The 20,197-nt window shown below is 40.6% G+C and overlaps 1 protein-coding gene across 13 annotated transcripts in view; it reads right to left on the reverse strand.

Annotated features, from left to right (window-relative positions):
• Positions 1–20,197, reverse strand: part of ARID1B (AT-rich interaction domain 1B) — a 341,753-nt gene that overhangs the window by 14,217 nt on the left and 307,339 nt on the right. For all 13 annotated transcript variants that reach the window (XM_064509114.1, XM_064509106.1, XM_064509110.1 and 10 more), the window contains 4 exons: positions 15,928–16,137; positions 12,223–12,427; positions 2,052–2,190; positions 243–415 (listed from right to left, as the gene is read on the reverse strand). In XM_064509114.1, coding sequence (XP_064365184.1) covers positions 243–415; positions 2,052–2,190; positions 12,223–12,427; positions 15,928–16,137 — 727 coding nt within the window. The remainder of the gene's footprint in view (positions 1–242; positions 416–2,051; positions 2,191–12,222; positions 12,428–15,927; positions 16,138–20,197) is intronic.

A 20,197-nucleotide genomic window follows, 5' to 3' on the forward strand; every position in this document is an offset into this window, starting at 1 on the left:
GCAATTTTAGGATTCAGCTAAGTATACAATGTGACTCCGACAGGAAAAAAAGACAAGGCCAGACAAGAATGAAACACAGCTGCTCTGCACCTCCCGTTTTGCTACAAGGATACCATCTTACCAATGGCAAAATTAGCCAAGTATGCAAAGATCCCTGGTAAGTTCATTCTGATGACAAGGATATCCTGATTGCACAGGTGAAAGTTGGGAAGAATACACTGAAGCTCCCACAAAGAAAATACCTTTTCTCATTCCACCAAATGGATCTTTATTCGGCTCATACGGCATCCTTCCCATCATATCTGGCATGCTTATTCCCTGCTGGTACGGTGCATTTGGCGTCATGGAGTTTCGCTTCGGGAATGCTGAATCACTTACATCAGAAAAGGGATCATGCACGCTCACTGCACTGTTTCTAGCAGGTGAAGAAAGTGAGGCATTAACATTATGTGTTCATAAGAATTGTGAAAACGATAATACATCGAGTCCATGAAGCTATCTTTGGCTGTGATCAGTGCAAGATACATCTGAGGAAGATACAAAAGCTTTTACAATGCACAGTCATTGAAAAATTTAGCTGTTTTTTTCCCAAGTTCATCTGGCTACTTACCCGAAAGATCAGTGTTTTTAATCCAGTTCAACTGTGCACTGCCCTACTAGTCAGGTAAAAGTCTAAATCTTTTTGAAATTTCACTAAGCTGTTTGCCTTACTACCCCCAAGGCAGTGAGCTCTATAGGTTAATTATATGCTTGTATCAAAATGGTATTGCTTTTTATCAGTTTAATATTTATTACCTTTCAAGTGTACCAAGTATCCCCTTGTTCTCCTGCTAGAGGAAAGACTAAGCAGCAACACTTGATTTACCTTCTAATATCCTTCATTCTTATGGAAAGACAATAACCTTTCTGGCTGCAGCCAACTTCATTCTAAAGCCCTTACAAATTTGGCTCAGAAAATGGAGTTTCCCTAATAACTACAGGTTTTATTCTTAAAGCAAAAAAAAAAATTTATGTAGTGGGAAGAAAATTCAGTCTGAGTTACAGATGATTTAAAAAGGTTGCTCTTATCCTTTCTGCACTATTACAGATGAAGAAAATAAAACCCAAGTATATTAAGTTCCGAAAGTTTCTGTAAATTGTTTCAGATTCAGTGATATTCCAACTGAAGTCAAAAGGAATTTTTTTTTCTGGACTTCAGTGGGCTAAGGACCTATAGCAAATGGTCAGAAGACTTCACTGTATATTAGGCAGGTATGTGTGATTTACAGGACATAGGACTGAAAGGGTTCTCCTGGTCCATCTAGCTGAATGCTCTATCTCACTTAAGTACCTTATCATATACGCTTTTCATAGTTCGATTAAATTACATAAACCCACAGAATTTTGCCTCACTGTATTTATTAGAGGAGTACTCTAGATCCTTACTTCTAATAGTTAGGAACAACCTTCTGATTTCCAGCTTGGATTTACTCGTGGCCAGTTTATATCCATTTATTCTTGAACTAACACTGCCCTTCATCTAATTAATAACTGTTCTCCATCACTAATGTATGCCCCCAAAGGTACTTACAAAGAACAACCAATATCCCCGATAGCCTTCATTTTGCTGGGCTAGACAAACTCCTTTATCTCCCTGGTCCATGGTCATTCCACTAACTTTTCTCTATACCCTTCCTGGTTTGAATTCCTCCCTAGGAAGGGGAAGACTAGACCTGTGCACTAGAGAAGAGCTGTTAGCAAGAAAAAAAGGCTGTGCTTCTAAGCTGGCACTGCTGACTTTCACCTTCCTCCCCACTCCTCACCTACTCCCATTTCCTCCTTCGCACTGGTGCTTTTCTGATCCTTTTCTGGGACTTAGAAAACTAATGCAGCTCCTACACCTTCTTCCTATTCCCTCTCTCTCCTCCAAAAAGAAATTGTTTTCTGCTGCTTTTAAGGCTCCAGTTACTTCACTGCAGAATTAGATGAGCGCCTGAGCAGCTGGGAAAGGGTGAGACTGGCTTAGTTGTGGAACTACAGCCTAATAAAAAAGAGGCAAGCACTTTTCCTACCTGCCACCCTGCATAGGTGTCATCTGTCCATGAGGTGTTGATGCTGGTGTTGGGGGCTTCAAATCGCCTGGCACTTCTGTCATGGAATTACTACCAGTAGACTGTGGAGTCTGCGGGCCTTGTAAGGAACCGGAATTAGCTGGGAGATTAAAGAAAAAGGAAATATGAAGAGGTAGCTGCCAAGTTACTGTGGAAATAATAATCATCAAGGAGAGAAACTGGTTCTTTCCCCCATGAGCCTGCTTATATCATGCATCTCAATACTTTATAAGTTCCCCCCAAATCCTCTGAGATCAGGATATGCTGTACAGTAATAGCCATCATCTTTTCTAGAACCATGAATTTAATCTGCTGCCTGAAGCAACATGAATAGAAATCATCTAGATGAAGGATCATTTAAATCAGAGGTCGGAGATACAAAGTTGATTGTCTATACTTTACAACAGAGTAAATGAAAGATTGTTCTTTGGCGCAGCTTCTTTATACAATCACTATCACAACATACATGTTTACAAGGCAATTTCAGCCAGAAGCTTTTCCTTACAAATTTATACCGATATATTAGTGTAAATTCATAATTTCAGCTACCACTAAAGATCAGACATTTCTGAGGTGAAACATAGCAAATGATTAGTGGTATACTGCAACCCTGTGCCATCTTTTAAAAGGCTATTTAGGAAATGCAAAAGGCAATCTTGGATAAGAAGAAAGCAATCACTGAAAATAGAATTTGAACAGGAGGCTATGACTAATACTCCTAGTAAATCTGTAAAAATAGCAATGGATAACTTTACAAAAGATAGTCAGGATCAACGTAGAGCATGTGGAACAAGACTGTGTCAACTCTGCAAAGCATCTATTTCATCTCCAGAAATGTTTATGTTGAGATCTCAGAAAGTAATAGAGTACCTGCACCCCCATCCTTTTTAAGTGTGATAAACTGCTGTATTATTGATACAACGATGATTGTAGAAAAGTGTGAAATATTCTATTCTAATGAGACTGAGCAGTAATATAGGGAATTAATATAGGGCATTACATGAATATATCACTTACGCTAATGATAAAATATACTCAGATCAGTCCTACAAAGCAGATACTGAAGTTACTATTTTCATATGAATTCCTAGAGACAATTCATGGGAACTGATAACAGGGTATAAGCTTTGGATTTGGTTGGTCATATCTGGCTGTTTGGTGCTTGTAGAAGCAGTTCTTCCTGAGGAGAAATTATAGGATCAAATCTTTTGATGCAATTGTTCAAAAAAAAAAAAAAAAACAAAAAACCACCAACAGAAAAAATAACAAATTTAATAAACTCGGAAAGACACAGCTTTGGCTTGGGAGGTGTCTCTCTCTCTCTCCCTCTCTCTTTTTTTTTTGCAAACAAACTGCATCTGGTAAGCATATTCTAGTACATGACCATCTACATTCAACAACCAACGAACAAAACTTTATGAATTACTGTTAGAGGGAAAACTGAAACAAGTGGTATGGGCTACTCTTCTGTACGTGAAAGAGACAGTAGTTCAAAATTGATTTCAAATGCTAGAAGACCATCTCGACAGGCAGAGCTTATTTTTAACTGAAGAACCCCTTTTTAAATATGTTTCATTTATATCTGTAACTCATGTTCCACTACTTGGAAATCAGTGTCAGCAGCAAGTGCATGTGTAAAATCCACATTCTGTAGTTCACATTATTCTTGTCCTCAACTTTCTGAGGCATGTTCAGATAATGCTCACGCAGTAACACGGTTCAAAGAAAGTTAAAGAAAAACTCCCTGATTCCATTAATACAACAACATTTGCAAAAATTAATGCTGTGTTTGACTGAAGGCTTTAGCACTATAGTAACACAAATACATAAGATAATAAAGTTGTCACATTGACATAAAATGAGCCCTTTGTCTAGATGACCCTTGAGTCAGCCCGGGTGTCTTGCTCTTTTGAATACTTCAAACACAATTCTAAATTACTTCTGAAAAGCTTGAAAGCATTTCTGAGTTAAGTCACGCATTGTCACACACTGTGTTGTTATATTAGAATCACCTAAGCATCCCAGTGTACCCAGATACTTCTGCAAAATAGGATATTGCCTCATCCTGTACATTTCATGTTTCTTTCATGATGGGCAAGCAAGAGCAAGCAAGTTCTTCCCTAACCTACCTGTGCAGGAAGAACTTAATTCATATCTAAAGTGAAACTAAAGAAAACAAGTAAAATATTTTTTCAGTATTTATGGGTTGCAGGAATACAAGATATTTTTATTATTAAGTAACAATGTGTTCTATAAAATCCTCCTCTATAAGAAAAGATTTTAAAAGAAAAAGAACTAAGAACCTACAAGTTAAATTCCTATCTGCCAGGTGATGGTTGAAAGGTTTTGGATCCCCTCCCCTGCTGAAACAGCTGAAAAATGGAAGGCAAATATTAGCATGAGGAGTGCAAAGTTTCTGGTGCTGCTTTGTTAATATTCTTTGCTCTTGACCTCCATTGGCTCAGGGACATCTCTAAAGGACACAGTGACTGAAAGTGTTTCCATCTCGAGGTTTATTAGGTCATCAGCTACCAAGAGGGCCCACGTGTGGATGTGTGCATGATATGACCTACAAGCAACTGCAAAGACAATTACTTCTATATCATGCACTCACAGGCCACTGAATAGTTCATCTCTATTTTTAGAAATAGTGTCAATGTAAAGAGGACATTCCTTGAAAGCAATACAAGCGTGTACTCAAAATGGTTACTGTTGGCACAGCAGGTACCATTTTTTAGGCAGCTTAACTCTTTCTCTTGTAAGATGTGATTTTCAATTACTTACATCTTTGCCAAGGTTCAGCCAGTCATGAGGAAGTTATCCCAATGGATCTCTCCCTCAGATTTTTTCTTTTTTAATATCAGCTGGAACTGGTCAGCTTTTTCTAAGAATATGGCTTAAAAAAATATATGGTCCTCTTCTGTTCTCCCCCAAAAGAGAAATATTTTTCTGTGCATTTTCCAAGCCGAATATGTATTCGGTCACCTTTTCCAGTCATAGCACCTATACTCCACTGTTCGAAGCAGAGACATGAAAATTGGTCATAACAGCAGGGACATGTCTGTGACAGGAAAAGTACCTTTGCTGTTCTGCATTTATTCTGATCTAGTCAAATCATAAACTTGTGAAAAATACCACTTTGTATGTACATATTGGTAGCTTGCTATATATTCACTGCTTTGTTTGCAGTGCACTGTTTGCACTTATGTCAGACTGGAGGTGAGCAGGACTTTCACTGTGATTCAGCTCCTGGGTTGCTGTGCCCATCTTGAATGTGGAGCTGAACCTACAGCAAGGAAGCCACCCTGCACAAGCTCTCAAAGGTTACAAACGGACGCTGGCAGATGAAGGTAGGGAAATAGGGTCTCTGACCGTTGACAGAAAAGCAGAACAGAACAAGACTGACGGGGACTGGGAACCTGGAAAGAAGATAGAGATGTTGCTGAGATCAGACTAGGATCTGAGAAATCTTAAGTTTTATGGAGGTGGATTAGACAACAGGGAACAGCAGGATAGCCCAGAAAATGTACATCATGAGAGTTAAGGTCTGGGGAAAGAAACGGAAGTGGCTGGGAAAAGAGCTGAGGACAAAGAGCTAGTAGAGGAAGTGGCAAAGAGCTAGTAGAGGAAGTGGGACTGGCAGTTTAGGGTGAGAGACAGACTGACAAGCTGTGAAGGGGAAGGTGAGTGGGTGTTTGCAGAGGGAGGAAATCAGGGATATGTAGGTGAAAAGATGGGACAATGAAACCCCAAAGAGGTAAAAATCCTGAAGAGGGGAGACTGAGACTGGCTAAGCAAGGAGAATGAGGGTAGGGATTAAAAGCACTGTGGTAAGCTGGAAAGCAAAAGACAAAAAATGAAAGGGGGGGGGGGGCTGTGCCTCCTACTGCATATACCTCAGCAATGGGTGCTTGCCAGCCCCCAGCACGCAGCTGCATGCTTGCACTACAATACCTGCGCCAGCTCTGGGGACAACCAAGGCTGCGTAGGGCAGGATGCTTGTCTGCAGGATCTCTGCTTCCTTTGCTGCAGATGTTGGAAGGCATATTGCAAATGCAGCAGAGGACTGCAGAGAAGGGACAATTAAAGCATCCATGAATAGCATCCAGCTGCCATGATTAAGGCAGATGACGCTGAATTCTGCCCTAGAGAACTGAATTCTGCTCTTGCTCCTCTACCTAATGCCTGTGCAATACTGGGCATACGAGTGAAACTAAATTTTTCACAAGAGGTACTTTATGTGTGTTCCTTTTCTCAGAGGGTCTGTTTAGACATGCTGATTTGCAGTTGTGCAGAAGATGTAGGGCAACAGCTAAAATCATATACATGGCAAAACAGAGAAAATTGGCAGGCAGAATTAGCAGATACTCATGATGCAAATTTTTTGGTGGCCCAGTTTCTCATCTGTAGAATGGGAATCATGTATTACTTTTCCCCTCAGATGGGTAGTGCAAAGATTGACTAATGCTTTTAAGGACCTCAGATACAGCTGTGATGAGAGCCAGAGAAAAACCAAGGAATAAATCAATAATTCTCTGCCTGAGTCTGGTTTGAAAAATGTGCCATATGTAATGGCCACATATTAAACAGTGAGGATAACAGGAAATATTGAATAGCTGCTCATTCACTGAGCGCTGCCCACTCTGTGCACTGAATGACACAGACATTTCATGGAAGAATTAGAATGTGACTGCATAATTATAGAGTGTATCAAACTGTACATGCACAAGGAAACATAATTAAGGTTGCAAACATTATATCTCACTTTTGGCATTTCCTAACTATTAAGCACTTGACTTCTCAAAAATAACAATATACTTTGAACACAGGTTTTGTATATTACATGTGCACACATGTGCCTGCGTGCACACATGTTAAATGCAAATTAGTTATGTTCCCTCACACATGCTTACAATTTTTATACACATTGCTATTAGCAATGTTTTCCAGTTAGAGAATATGAAAACAAAAAATCCTTTTTCTAAGAAAGTACCATATTCTTTTTTCACCTTAAATTTTACTTTTGCTAAGCTGTTCTCTGAAATTCTACATCCATCCTTTCAGGGTTTTTACATTACGATAGCTGTTTAAATTTGATTGTGGACATCCTGAAGCAGAAGTCGTATCTTTTCAAGTGCTTCAAAAGCATCAGTACAAAACAATGAACTAAGAAGGAAGATGAAAAATACTGTTCTTTCTTTTAGCATAGGTAATCTCTGCTTACATGACTCCACAGCTGACCTGTGGGTGTCCACGAAAGTCTTGTGTGCACATATTTAATTCATCATCTCACACACATGTCTAACACTTGCCCTTCAAGTATCATAACAGATTTATAATAACAAAATGTTTTTAAGAATTGACAGGAATACCCATCCAAAAGGAAAGAAAAGCAACATCTTCCTCCGTGCAGAAGGTGAGGTCCTACAAGCTCTCCCAGAGCTCCCTCAGTGGCATGCATCATTCTCAGCAGTAGGGAATCAGTCCGGCTGCTCCCTTGTGAAGCCTGCATGCCAGTGAGCACTGCTTTCAGGAAAGACCCTTTATTTACCAGAGCTGTAATATGCAGTTAAAGGGAAAGAAAAAAAATATATATTCCCCTTGCCAGCAATTTTTTCCCTTCAGGAGAGGGAAAAAAATTAATACTACTAAAAAAAGAATGCAACCTCTTGAAACTCCATTAATAGGAGGCCTGACACGCTCTCTAGGATATCCCCACCTTTTGCCAGAATCTACAAATGTATACTCTAAAGTAAACAATGGGAAGGTTACGGAAGGTTAAGTACATTCGCACACTTCAGAGCCAGCCGCCAGCTGCCACGCTGCGAAGATAATTTACACAGCGCGAATCCAGTGCCTTCGTTCGGCTGGGCCGGGGGCGGCCGGGTCCCCCAGGCGCGGAGGCACCGCTGTTCGGCACCCCGACCCCGTGCCTGTCCCTCTTCCGTGGGGATTCCCTGGCCGGCCTCATGACACGCGTTGTGACATCACCTGCCGGCTAAAAATAGCGCTTCAGGCAGCTGCCCGCCAGAGAAGACGGATGGGTTTGGTTACAGACCCAATCGCTGAATGGCTCCGCTGTGTCATGGCGTGTCGCGTCCCGGCCCCCCTCCCCAGGTCTTGTGTCTCTCTGCTGCCAAGGAAACGCAGGGAACATGCTCCTGGCGCACTCTCGCTCTCCCTTTCCAGCATCGGCACACAATTTCCCAGGTTTGCTGTAGTGACATCTCCGCTGACATCAGGACCTGCACCTGAGTGCTATTCAGGAGCACCCTCAGCTGTACCACCGTAGCCATCACGTTCAGTCAGCACAGGATAAACCAGTCAGTCCCTAGATTTGAGTCACACAGACATAACCACGTACTGCAGCGAAGAGTTTGCAGTGCCACAGCACAGCAATGAAAAATAACTCCTTCATGCTGATGCTTTTTGAAACTTGTTTCTGGTACCCACTAGTGCTTCAGCACAGTGGCTGCCCAGAATTATTTTCAGTTTAGAATCTGCCACATAATTTGGGCATATTTCGGTCAAAAAAGGCTATGTGACATGAAGAGCCTTTGTCTTTGCACACACCTCTGGCAAGCGCTGCAGTCCTGGAAGGTCGCTTATGAACCTAGAGCGAGTGCCTCCTCTGCAAGGGAATGTCTGTGCAAGCAAAAGCAGTCAACAGTTAACATGGACTTTGGTACAGACCAACAACCAGGGTGTAAGCCCAATTGGGGTCCTGGATACAAACTCTTCCAGTTAGCCTGTAATTAGGCATATGGTCTTCACTGCTGATGGTATTACCTGAGCTACCCTGATTTAAGCTATGCAACAAAAGCTCTCAGCCTTCCACCAGCCTGTCTCCAACCTGTGCAGCCCCATAGCAGTGCAAGGCACGCCGTAGCACCCACCTCCCCTGAGGAGGCTTCTGAAAGAGCGGAAGAGGAGTTGACAGCAACAGCCTACCCCTAATACCTTGACTGCTGTGCAAATCTCTATCAAGCAAAGCCAACCAGCCGGTCACTTTGCTGTTCTAGTTTGACTCCTTTTTCTGGTTGCTGAACTATACCTTCCTGAATTGCAGTGTACACAGCACTAAACACTGCAGCCCTGTACGCACCGTCTACTCCATTAGAGTGATGTTGTAAAAAGCACAAATGATCCCAAATACAGAGCTATAAGCAAATGTATTAACACATAAGCCCAGACCACTGCATCGTAGTCTAATAAATTTGACTTACAAATCACATCCTTTCCCCAACTGTGTTCTTCTACAGGAATCTGCTCTCTATGGTTGTTACAGTGTACACTGTCTTTCCTAGTGTCCCCTCAACAATTACACTCTAAAGATCATCTGCAAGACCATCATGTGTTTGCCCCTTGATTGTGGGACATCTGCAAGAGCTGCCTTGCTCTGAACTGCACTTCGGCCTGTTCTTCCCACGTGTAACATCTACCTGGCAGTCACATAGGAACTGAATTCTTCTCTGGACCAAGAAGGCTGCTAATCCCTGCATATTCTTCCTAGCAATTAAAACATTTATTTTTAAAAGTTTTATGAGGATCAGCTGATTTTTAAACGCTCTCATGACCCTGATTTCATAGCATCAGCTGGTTAGAATTGGACAAAATACAACATTCTCCCCTCTGAGACTGCTTTTCTATCAGAATTAACTTAGGCACTAATACTGCAACCAGTTCTCTGCAAATGTATTTGGCTTCAAAGCGGCTCTGCCTACGCTGAGCTAACTGCACAACAGAGGCCCTAATGTTTAAAGCAAGGACCTTTCAAGGCTACTGTTTCTTGTTGTATTGGGCTCCTGTTCTATGTGAATGCCAAAGACTAACAGATTATCTAAAGTACATCCACAGCTCTACTTCTTTTGTGCAGTTAAAATGTTAATGTTGGTATATACCAAAGAAAAAGGCGCAAGGAAAAAAGCTGACTATTAAGAGAACAGGCTTGTACTCTCTGCAGCATCTATACCTCAGCGGGATTTCATGTACTAAAGCTGATACACACTGGGAAGGCTTTTCTCCATACAGAAGTGCAGTCCATTCAGCGACACGAGTTCTTTTCCAGCCAACAAAACAGACCTTGAGATCTGTGCTTGCTTCCCCCCCTTCTAGTCTCTGTGTCCTGCTGTGTTTTTATTTTAGAAAAATAGTTTCAGTTCTCTTCATAGACAGTTTGTTTGAATGTTATGATAAATTCAAACTTGGACTTTGTCATTTTCATCTGTAGCGTGATGATACAAAAGGACCTTGTGAAAAGGGACATTTCCATTCCTTTGTTTCAAGTCTCCATATTGAAATACTGATTCCTCATCTCAAAATTCAGCCTATTTAATTTTGATTGTCCCTGAACAAAATTACTGAGAGCAGTGTTGGAGGGGGAGGGATAAAGGAGAAGAGAAAAAAGCAGAATACTGTTTCAATTTCAGTACTGCTGTTCAGCTTTTTTTTTTTTTTTTAAATGAATTTCCTTTTCACCCTCCTTAAGAAGTCTGCCAGCTTCAGCTCCCCTTACCTGCCGTCTCTGGAGGTGACAAGCAAATCCAAACATCTTTTAATTTTAACAATGGTGTGCCTTCTGGACACCCTGTGCTTGTTTTAGGCAGATAAATATTTGGATTATAGGCTTCACTTCTAGTACTAAGTGTTTTTTCCCAATTTTGTAAGCTTGCTTTGCAAAGTAACATAACTCTTTTCTATATTAAATAATCAGTGTTGGGATACCTGATGACCCTAAGTGTTAACAAGGAAGAGGAATTATTTAAGGTATTACAGGAAGAGATGTAGCTAGGAACATGCCCCTAAAATTCTTACAGAATACATTAGTCTGTAAAAGAAAAAGATTTAAGCCTCAGCGCCTGTATCTTTTACTCTACTGACAAAGCACTGTCGTAACAAATGATCTTGTAAAGGCAAAAACTGTATTATGTGATTAAAAAGATCTTTGCAGTTTCTGGTATCTATGAGAGGAATTCTCAAACTGAGGCCTCACAGCCTGCAAACTGCCTGGAGAGCTTGCTAGATCCCTGACTCTCCACTTCCTATTATCAGCCAGCGAACTGCAGTAACAGAAATAAAATTATTTTAAATACTTTTTACGTATATTAAATGCTGCCTTCTAATGCAAGAAACTGCTTCAACTATTCCAGGAATGATATTCTGCTGGCAATAAGAGGAGGTGGTCGGCCTGACAGTAATTGTGAAGATAGGTATTAACAAAATAATCTTATTGGTCAGAAAAGTCAAATAACCAGCAAATCAAAAGGGATTTTTCCTCTTCCACAGGTAGCCCAGGAATCAACATATATCAATCACGACTACCAAATCTTGAGCTAAATTAATACAGAGAGAAAACAGAGTGGTTTCAAACACCACAGTGTACATGCAAAAGAGTGACCAAAATCAAGCACTGCCCACGCCAATTTTTCAGACAAGATATTGACAGTGATGCTAACAGCTAATCTGATGCACAGGATTAGCAACAATAGACTAGAGAGCATGCCTCTAAATTACCAAGTCTGGTTGTGAGGATACACCATACTCTCAGCTCTCTCCATCTGCCACATATTCAAAACGAACTGTATCAGAGCAACTGTCTTGAGAGTCACTGATTAGTCCAGCGTCTGCCATCCTTACTTGTGTTGAGTAGAAATTTTACTTCCCAATAGCCAAGCTGAATATTCAGTTTCAGAGCAACAGTAATGAAACTACAAGATTTTTAAATAAATGGACACTTTTTAACACTGGGTGCCTCACGTCTAACCCACACTACAAGCATATCCTTGCATAATGCTATCTTTCCTACTTTGCTAACTTTGAATCTGTCAGGTTGAGAAGCAAATACTTAAGCACATGTTGATGCACACATCTTTATACATTTGTATGAGTATATACGTTTGTATGAGTGAGCAATGACAAACTAGGTATGTAACTTCAGTGGCCCTTCAGAGTTAAATGCGACCTGAGCCAGCAGCTAGCTCAGGTTTGCAGACAAGATGACAACAATGTGTTTATCCAACCAGTTTGTCCTGCATTAGCAAGAGATGCTTCTAAGCACACGAAGTGCAATCTAACGAGTATCTTCAGCATTTTAAAAAATGGTTGTGTAAGAGGCTGCAGTTTTTCTACTTACCAGGAGATGGCGGCTGAATCTTAGGTTGTTTCTTAGTATCTCCAGTGCTGAAGACTTCTGGAGGGGGCTCCTCCCCGCGCTCAATCTTGCACTCGAAGGCGAACAGGTACTGAATGTATTGTTTTTTCAGAGAGCTGGCTGCACTGCTCGAAGTGCCAACGTTCAAGGTGGTTGCCAGCTCACGCCACTTCTTGTTTTTATTAACCTAGCACAACAAATGGCAGAATCATTGCCTTGCAGCAAAGTGGTTTGTTTAAAAGTCAGGAGACAAAAAAAGCACTTAATGTCTTGGTTTACTTTTTTTTATTTTCCTCTTTTAACTAACGCTCATTACTCCCACACGCAGTAATGCATAGACAGCATTTACAGTTATAAAACCATTAAGAAACCTGCTGAGAGCTACATAAAAAGCCTTGTTTGTTGAGAGTCTTCTGCATGGTGCATCTTCTAAATGCCCTGCACGCTTCCAGGGCTCATGCTCTTCACTTAGCAATTCATCTCCAAGCAAACACACTCACTCTCTCTGACACACACCTGCATCCATCCCATTCTAATTAAAAAGTAGTTTCTAAAAACTAATTTAAAAAGCAGTAACAGTATTATTCTGCCATTTAAGTGTTTAAGCATTGATATGAAAAACAATTTTCCCTCCAAAATAGCCACCAGCTGTCAAACAGTTTAGCCTATAATTCCTGGTTCAAGTCCTGTCACTTTAGGGTGTCTTGCAGGAACAGATCAATGATCCTTTTGCAAGATGAGAGGCAAAGTGAAATAAGACCCCTTAATTAATTGAGGCAGACTTCAAACACATGGGGCTAGTCCAGCAATACTCTGTATTACAGTGCTCACTACATAACTCTGCTCCGAGTCTTGTTTGCAGTGGAAGGCAAAGAATATTGAAAGAAGCTGTTCATGAGTTCCTCAAACACGGCTGATCTGTAGCAACAGCTTAGCTCATTTGTCATCCTGGCTGATACTACTGCCTCATTCAGTTGTACCAGTAATAGCACACAGTATTTTGCTGTAATGACCAATGTTCACTCAAACAGTTGTGCAATGGCTACATAACAATCCAATGAGGGGAGGCAGTACTGAAATAAATCGGCATGGAAGGTCTGAGCATCTCGGCCTCTACTGGGGAAGAATCCTGATTCTTGCATGTCATGATGACCAGTACTTGCCCTGAGCCATGAGATTTTATGATCCCAGCTTAACTTGTATAGCTACAAAGGTTATCATTAGCCATATTGCTGCTAAAGCCTATGCTCCAGCAAAGGAAATATTTCTTACATGTCTGTGTTTAGTAACACTGTACCTGCTGCCAGTCAACAAAGATCTTTTGGGGATAGTGTTAACAGCAGGCAGATTGGCATGGCTCTGTGAAATGTTTTTATTTCTCTGGTACATCCTGCAAGAAACCAGGAATTAAAGGAGAAGAGATTTTCATAAACTGCCCCTGTTGAGACTTGAAATCCAGTTACACAGCCCTTTGTGCCTACTGACTTAGAGCTAAGTGGTGCATAATGAACCCACTGCATAATGCATACAGAAACATTCATGCCTAAATGCCCAGTATACTGGCATTTAAAAGAAGACTGCCAACAGCTGCTCTGCTCAAGTTGGGACCCCATCATTTGCAAGTATTTAGACAGAGAATATGTACCACTGCTGCACAGCTACATTCCCTGTCACTCTCTGGGCAGCATCATGAGACATGGAGCGTAGCAGTTGGAGCAACAATTTTATAGGAGAACATCACTCAAATGCCTTTAAATAAATCTCACTGGGCAAAGCCCTGCACCTCCCAGTAGCCCCAAACAGACAAACATGGTGAGCATTCATGTGGGCATAACAGCAAAACCAAGAGCCTTTATTTTCAGTGTCAATTCTTATCAGTAGTGAAGCACACAAATCTAACTCAAGCTCCTTCAAATAATGAGTCCGAGTGTACGGCATCTATTCTTTGGCAATGCATAACGTCTGTCACTGCAAATTTCCACTGAGCCTTCCAAAACAAAATAAATTCCCAGGTAATGAACAAACACGAAGGACTCTTTAGCATATCTTATTTGAACCTCACCTTCCTGCTTCATTTTTAATGCTAACAGTCATATACTACAGCCCCAGTCACACTGTATGAGGCAGAGAAGCTGCATGACACCATTTACCTATAATAAAGTTTCTGAGCTAAAAGTAATCAAATCTTTTTGATGCTGAGGGGCATGAACTGATCCCTGAAAATGTCAGGATGCCAGCTCTTACCCATATTGCAACCCACTGGCAAGGTGAACTATGTGAGGGTTCTCTGCCTTCCTTTAATAACAGGAATAGCTAAGATCTCTGGATTTGAAGGGCCAATGATCTAATTCAGCACTCAAATCCTATGCTGTACAGTGTGCTATTAAAAACAGCATTAAAAGTGTTTTAATTGATGTTGGGAATGTCCTTCCTGAACTAACCAGATATACCACTAAAAGTGCTCTGAGGATTTAATTTGATTTGCCATATTCTGGTGTTCAAATTTTGTATGTTAGTGTGAAGTTATATCTATTTTAGTTTTAAATATTATATAGAGATATTTATCTATACATCTATGTTTAGGGCCTAATCCTGCAAAGCACTGAACATCCTCAACTGTTCTTAAAGCCATGGAAATGACAGGTCTCAGCACTTCACAGTACCTTTCAGCACTTAGCCTGACTGATCCCCTGGACACAAGGGAGAAACTCTATGCTTTGCAAGCATCTGGAAAGGAGACATGACTGAAAACCAAAGCTAAGACGGCTTCTACTGACCATTTCATAGCTGTTCTCCTGCTTTGCCTTTTTACAGTGCTATACAGACAAGGAAACATTTGGTTCTGCTCTGTGGTGGTCCGTCATACAGAGTCCTAAATGAGTTATTTTCCACACATTCCTTTGCAAAAATTCCTAGTTCCAGTTAACTGGTAATACAAACCAAAGCTTCTCCCATTTGTAACACAGCAAATACTCTTAGTAGAAGGAACAAGGCTACAAAAAGTTGTATGCCTGCCTTCTAACACTGGGTTTTTTATTCCCAGCTCTTCCTGGTTTTATTTTCCTTCATCTCAATTAAGTGATTTACCTCTCCCTTGTTATCATTATGTTTGTAAGGCAAAACAAAACATCCCATAAACATTTTCTGAACACAGGGAAAGCACAATCCATGTCTAAGGGACAAATGTACAATATACGGACACTCAGAAATGAAAGGTTTGGGACGAAGGACAGTGTTTCAAGAATCTCTCTGCTACTTCTCAGGAGAAATGAACTGATTTGTCCTACAGGCACTACACTTACCTGAGAAGGACGGATTTCAAACCTCCTTTTCCTTCCAGCTTTTTCCTTTCAGCCCTATCATCTGTTTCTTACTCATGACTTTGATCCAGTGGCCTTTTCCTTTTTTCTTCTCTTAGTAGTATTGCTGGATTCCCCATAACAGATAACAACTTAATCTGCCTTTGGCAATGGTCAATTTTGTTTCAAACTGCTCATTTCTAGGGCAACTATGCAGACCAAAATGCAGTCCAGAAAAATATTACAGGCTGATTATCATGAAACGCAACGCTATTTTCTTCATTCTGTTGTCAGTGCCAAAAATGTAATGGTGTAACCAGAAGAAAATATTCAAGAAAGAATGTGTATTGTGTTTTCGAAATGTTCACTTTCAAGTGTTTTCTCTCACCTGTGCTAAACCTCCAATCTCCTTGACACAGACGTAGAGCCTGAACAGGTCCAGGGGCTTCTTGCCCACAGCCGGCAGACTGGCCACAGGCGTGCCCCTCTCCTCCATGAAAGTGAGATACCGGTCGACCCACATCTTGCGCTCTGGCTCGTTTCCTAGTTCATAGACTTTTGTGATCTTCTCTCCAGTTGTGGTAGAGGAACTTGATTTCTAAATAGCAAAAAGAAAAAAAAAGTTGGGGGAAGGGTGGGAGGGGGAGGGAAAAGAAAGTAAGAAACTCACAACATTGAAAAAGAGAAGATGTCAAACAAACTAAAGCTATCACACAACAGTCAGGAATGAAGGCTACTAGTTCAGGCACAAACAGTACACTCTGTCCATACACTGAAAATTCAGCTTTGCAAATAAAGGGCCCAAACTCCCCATTTTCATATTTCTTTCACTGATCTGAACTTTGGATCCCAGAAGGCAAGTTTCTGATGTTGCCTCATGTCATTTTAATAACAGGTAGCTCTCACATAGTGCTTCTCATCAGTAGTTTGGCAACATTAAAAACAAGTTTGTCCCACACAACTTTATAAAATCCTAAAAACAAACCAAAGCAACTCCCCTCACCTTCCCAAAAAGAAAAGTGCTAGAAAACCTAACTGCTGTACCAGAACAGGAATTGCACAAGAATAGCCTAAAACATAAATTATGGCAACCCGGCACTCTGGGGAGTAGCGCTCAATTTAGACAGTCATAAACGGTTATGCTTTTCTATTTCTTCTCACCACCGCTGGCCGAAACAGAGATGAATAAGAGGGCCGACAGTACAAATAGAATGGTGGCAATACTCTGTGTGAACTGCCAATTAGCTGCATGGTCATGAGTTACTGCTCTCCTCTCTTGAAGGGTGAAAGAGAATAGCCATTTCATATACCCTACCTTTGGAAACAATGTATATTATGACCTGAGGAAAAACAGGGATACACAGCAACCAGAGCTGAGCCACCACCAGGAAACCCAAAAGAGGTGGAAAGAGCAGAATTCTCCCTTGTGCCACAGAAGGGTGGGAGTGAAACCATTCTGTTGCCACTATTCTGGCTTTACCGCTAACAGAGGCTCAAATTATCCTTATGCTCTTTTCTTCTCAGTGTGCAGACAGCACAGAGTACTGAGGCTGCTACATGAGCTGGAACTTTCCACTTTTTCTTTTCTGTGAGCTGGGCTGAGCCACACGTGGATGGACTATGCGCTCTCTAAAGTGCCTCCAATCTAACAGCAGATGTGCTGCTTCTGCTGCAGGAAGGCTCTCCTGCTGAAGGGGAAGAGATTTGCTCATGAGTGAAGACAGGCTGGTTCAGAGTTAAACAAAAGAGGGAAAGACTGATATAAAGCTTTGGGAAAGGAGCCGTATACATGAAGGTCTGTAGCGGGATACGTGTTCTTTATATCTGCATAGTAAAATCATAAACTTGGTTGTTGATTGCAGTAGATCTTTATTCAAACTCATCTAGTCAATCACCCTTTCCTTCCTTAACCATTTTCTTATTTTGAACATGAGACAGTTGCGTTTTGAAGTAAGCAGCAACTTATTTCTAGTTGAACACCTCTAAACAAGACTCCAGATGCACCTCAGGGATGCTACAGACCCACTCACTTGTCCATGTCCTACACAGCGCTGGCAAGGGATGGCACTCACATCACAAGAGATGTAGTGCGGTAGCATCCAATTGCCAAAGATTTTAAAAGCATTGCCACCCTTCATCTTGCACATGTTAGCCTGGAAAATGTGACAGGCTCTGTATCTCCCTCCAGCCTTTAGCTGAAACTTGGCAACACTGGAGGAGAGCCAGAAGAGAAACGTGAAGCCAAGAGGGGGTGACCGAGCACTTCCATGAGCCATTGTTGTTTCTTCTAGTGAATGGATATTAATTTTATTTAAACACATAGCCTCCTGCAAAGTTTTTTGCCATGCTTCCTGATTCTGTAACCTCTTTGCAATAATGCTTCCTATCGGGAGATAATATTACCTTTCTTACTTAGAAATGAGGGGCACTCTCAAATTCGCTTGAGTCAGATTCAGTTGTGGTGTAACTCCTACTGAAGTCAGAGTCAATGATGAATTTGATTAACCGATATTAAACGGATGGCAAGAAAGTACTTTGACGTGAACCCTGTAGTTCATGCAATGAAACACAAACCATTTCTGTAGTGGAAATCCCTTCACTCAAAGTAGCACTTGCTATGTATTTAGGTCTTTAAAAAAATTAGTCTGTTTTCAACAAATACACTACGTTAAAGATTTTTTGGAGGAAGGTGGGAAAAGGGAATTAGGCAAGTCATGTTGCTAAAAATCTGATTTTGTAATGAGAACAGACATATGATCATAGAAATCTGAACAGCTGAACAAACTGGAACTACCCTATTACCAACTGCAGTAAGGACAAAGTTACTCTGCTGTTCATCAGCATTAATCTTCATCTCACTCTTATGATGCCACAGAGCTCCAATTAAAGCTCCAAGCTTTTACATAGCCAATTTTGTATGCGTTTACATTTAACATATGAAGCAACAGAGTAGTTTCTATTTCACTTTTATGCAAGTTCACTATTAAAAGAATGTTCATATTTACCAGTTTTATGTTTTCACTTTTATATACTAAGGTTTTCTTTTTAAAATCAGATTTGGAGCAGAATGGAAATTGGTTACGAATTTTTCATACTGAGTTCTTCTACTACATGTCTCAAATGATGTTGCTTTTCAGCAGTGTTGCAGCACGCTCTAAAATGACAGTATAATCTGAAAACTTTTCACAGCTTACAGAAGGTAAGAAGTGTTTTTTACTGTGTGAGCTTTCAGGTTGTCATGCTTTGTAAAATGGGTGCAATTTTCTTCTAAAATGAAATGTTAACTTTAGAAGAATGCACTGGAGGGAAAAATGCTATTTCTCAAGAGTAAAGATCTTTTTCTCTTCTGTATTTTTATAAACTTAAACACATAAAAATGACAGATGTGTGCAAGCCAGTCTACACACAAATTTTAGTTCCTTATGGGCAGATTCAGCTGGAAGCCTAAATTTACTTATACGTAAATATTAACCCTAGAAAATAAGGGTTTATTACAAGAAGATCCCATTAACAGACTGTTATAAACAAGTACATGCCAGGCAATGCTGGAAGAATGCATAACATGAGTTTTTCTTCTGTAAGTTTTCTTGATAATTTTAGTGGCAAGAGCGTGCTGGTGCAAGCCTGTTGCACATACCTTTACTAATTTATCTGTAGCTTACTCTACCCTCAGTCCCCAGCACTCCTCTACAGATATGACCAGCCATATTTAAATGGGCAATTAAAAAAAAATAGTACAAGGAAACTGAAGCTAATTTCCGTACTAAATTTGTTTAACCCCATGCATTACTTTTAGTACACCTACCATCTATTAGAATTGTATTATATGCAGACTCTTATATGGTAAGTTTACAGAATCCTTCAGAACAACAAAATTTTCTGTAGGAAATTCTGCTTTAAAGTAGAAGGCAGTTGTTTCTCTGCATTTCTGTAGATAATCTGTTTTTATAGAACTATCTAATATTCACCTCTCCCACTTTAATAAAGAATTTGCCAATATTACACTTACTATACTGACCTATTTCACTACAGAACAAGGTGTGCACATACAGGCAACAAAAAAGTGGCCCAAGTCCAATCTGACATAAACTTTTGCAGGAGAAAATGCTCCGTCAAGATTTTTTTCCTGAAGGACTCTGCAGACCCCTCATAGCTAGCACTGTTGTTATAGAGTACTACTCAGCTGCCTCTAGTGTAATGTCCATGTACACATATGGACAATGAACAGCACTTTATGGGGTTATCATAACCTACTGTGCTATTCATGTTGCAGTGACCCTGTGCAGTGCGCCCCCACACTTTCATATCCTCTTTTAATTAATTTAAAGCCATCTTTCCTCTGCCAGGGATCGACATTATCCACAAAATTAGCACAGCAAAGCAGCATCCTTTTACCTATACCCCTACAGAGCCCTCAAAACATAACATTCAACAATTCCTTCTGTACATTTTCTCCTGTTTCACTTCCGTATAGAAAACACTGAAAGAGGATCCACTTAGGATCCCAAGGATACTGTGAAGTGAATGACAGACCACTCATCCTTGCTTTTATCCACTGCTAGAGAGCAGAAGTTGTAGCACATGAAGCAGGATTGAACAAATTCAGGCTTTTTTCAAGCATAACCAAATGCCAGCAATCAATCGTTCCAGTCTATTTC

Source organism: Dromaius novaehollandiae, chromosome 3 (assembly GCF_036370855.1).
Source record: "Dromaius novaehollandiae isolate bDroNov1 chromosome 3, bDroNov1.hap1, whole genome shotgun sequence".
Lineage (NCBI taxonomy): Eukaryota > Metazoa > Chordata > Aves > Casuariiformes > Dromaiidae > Dromaius > Dromaius novaehollandiae.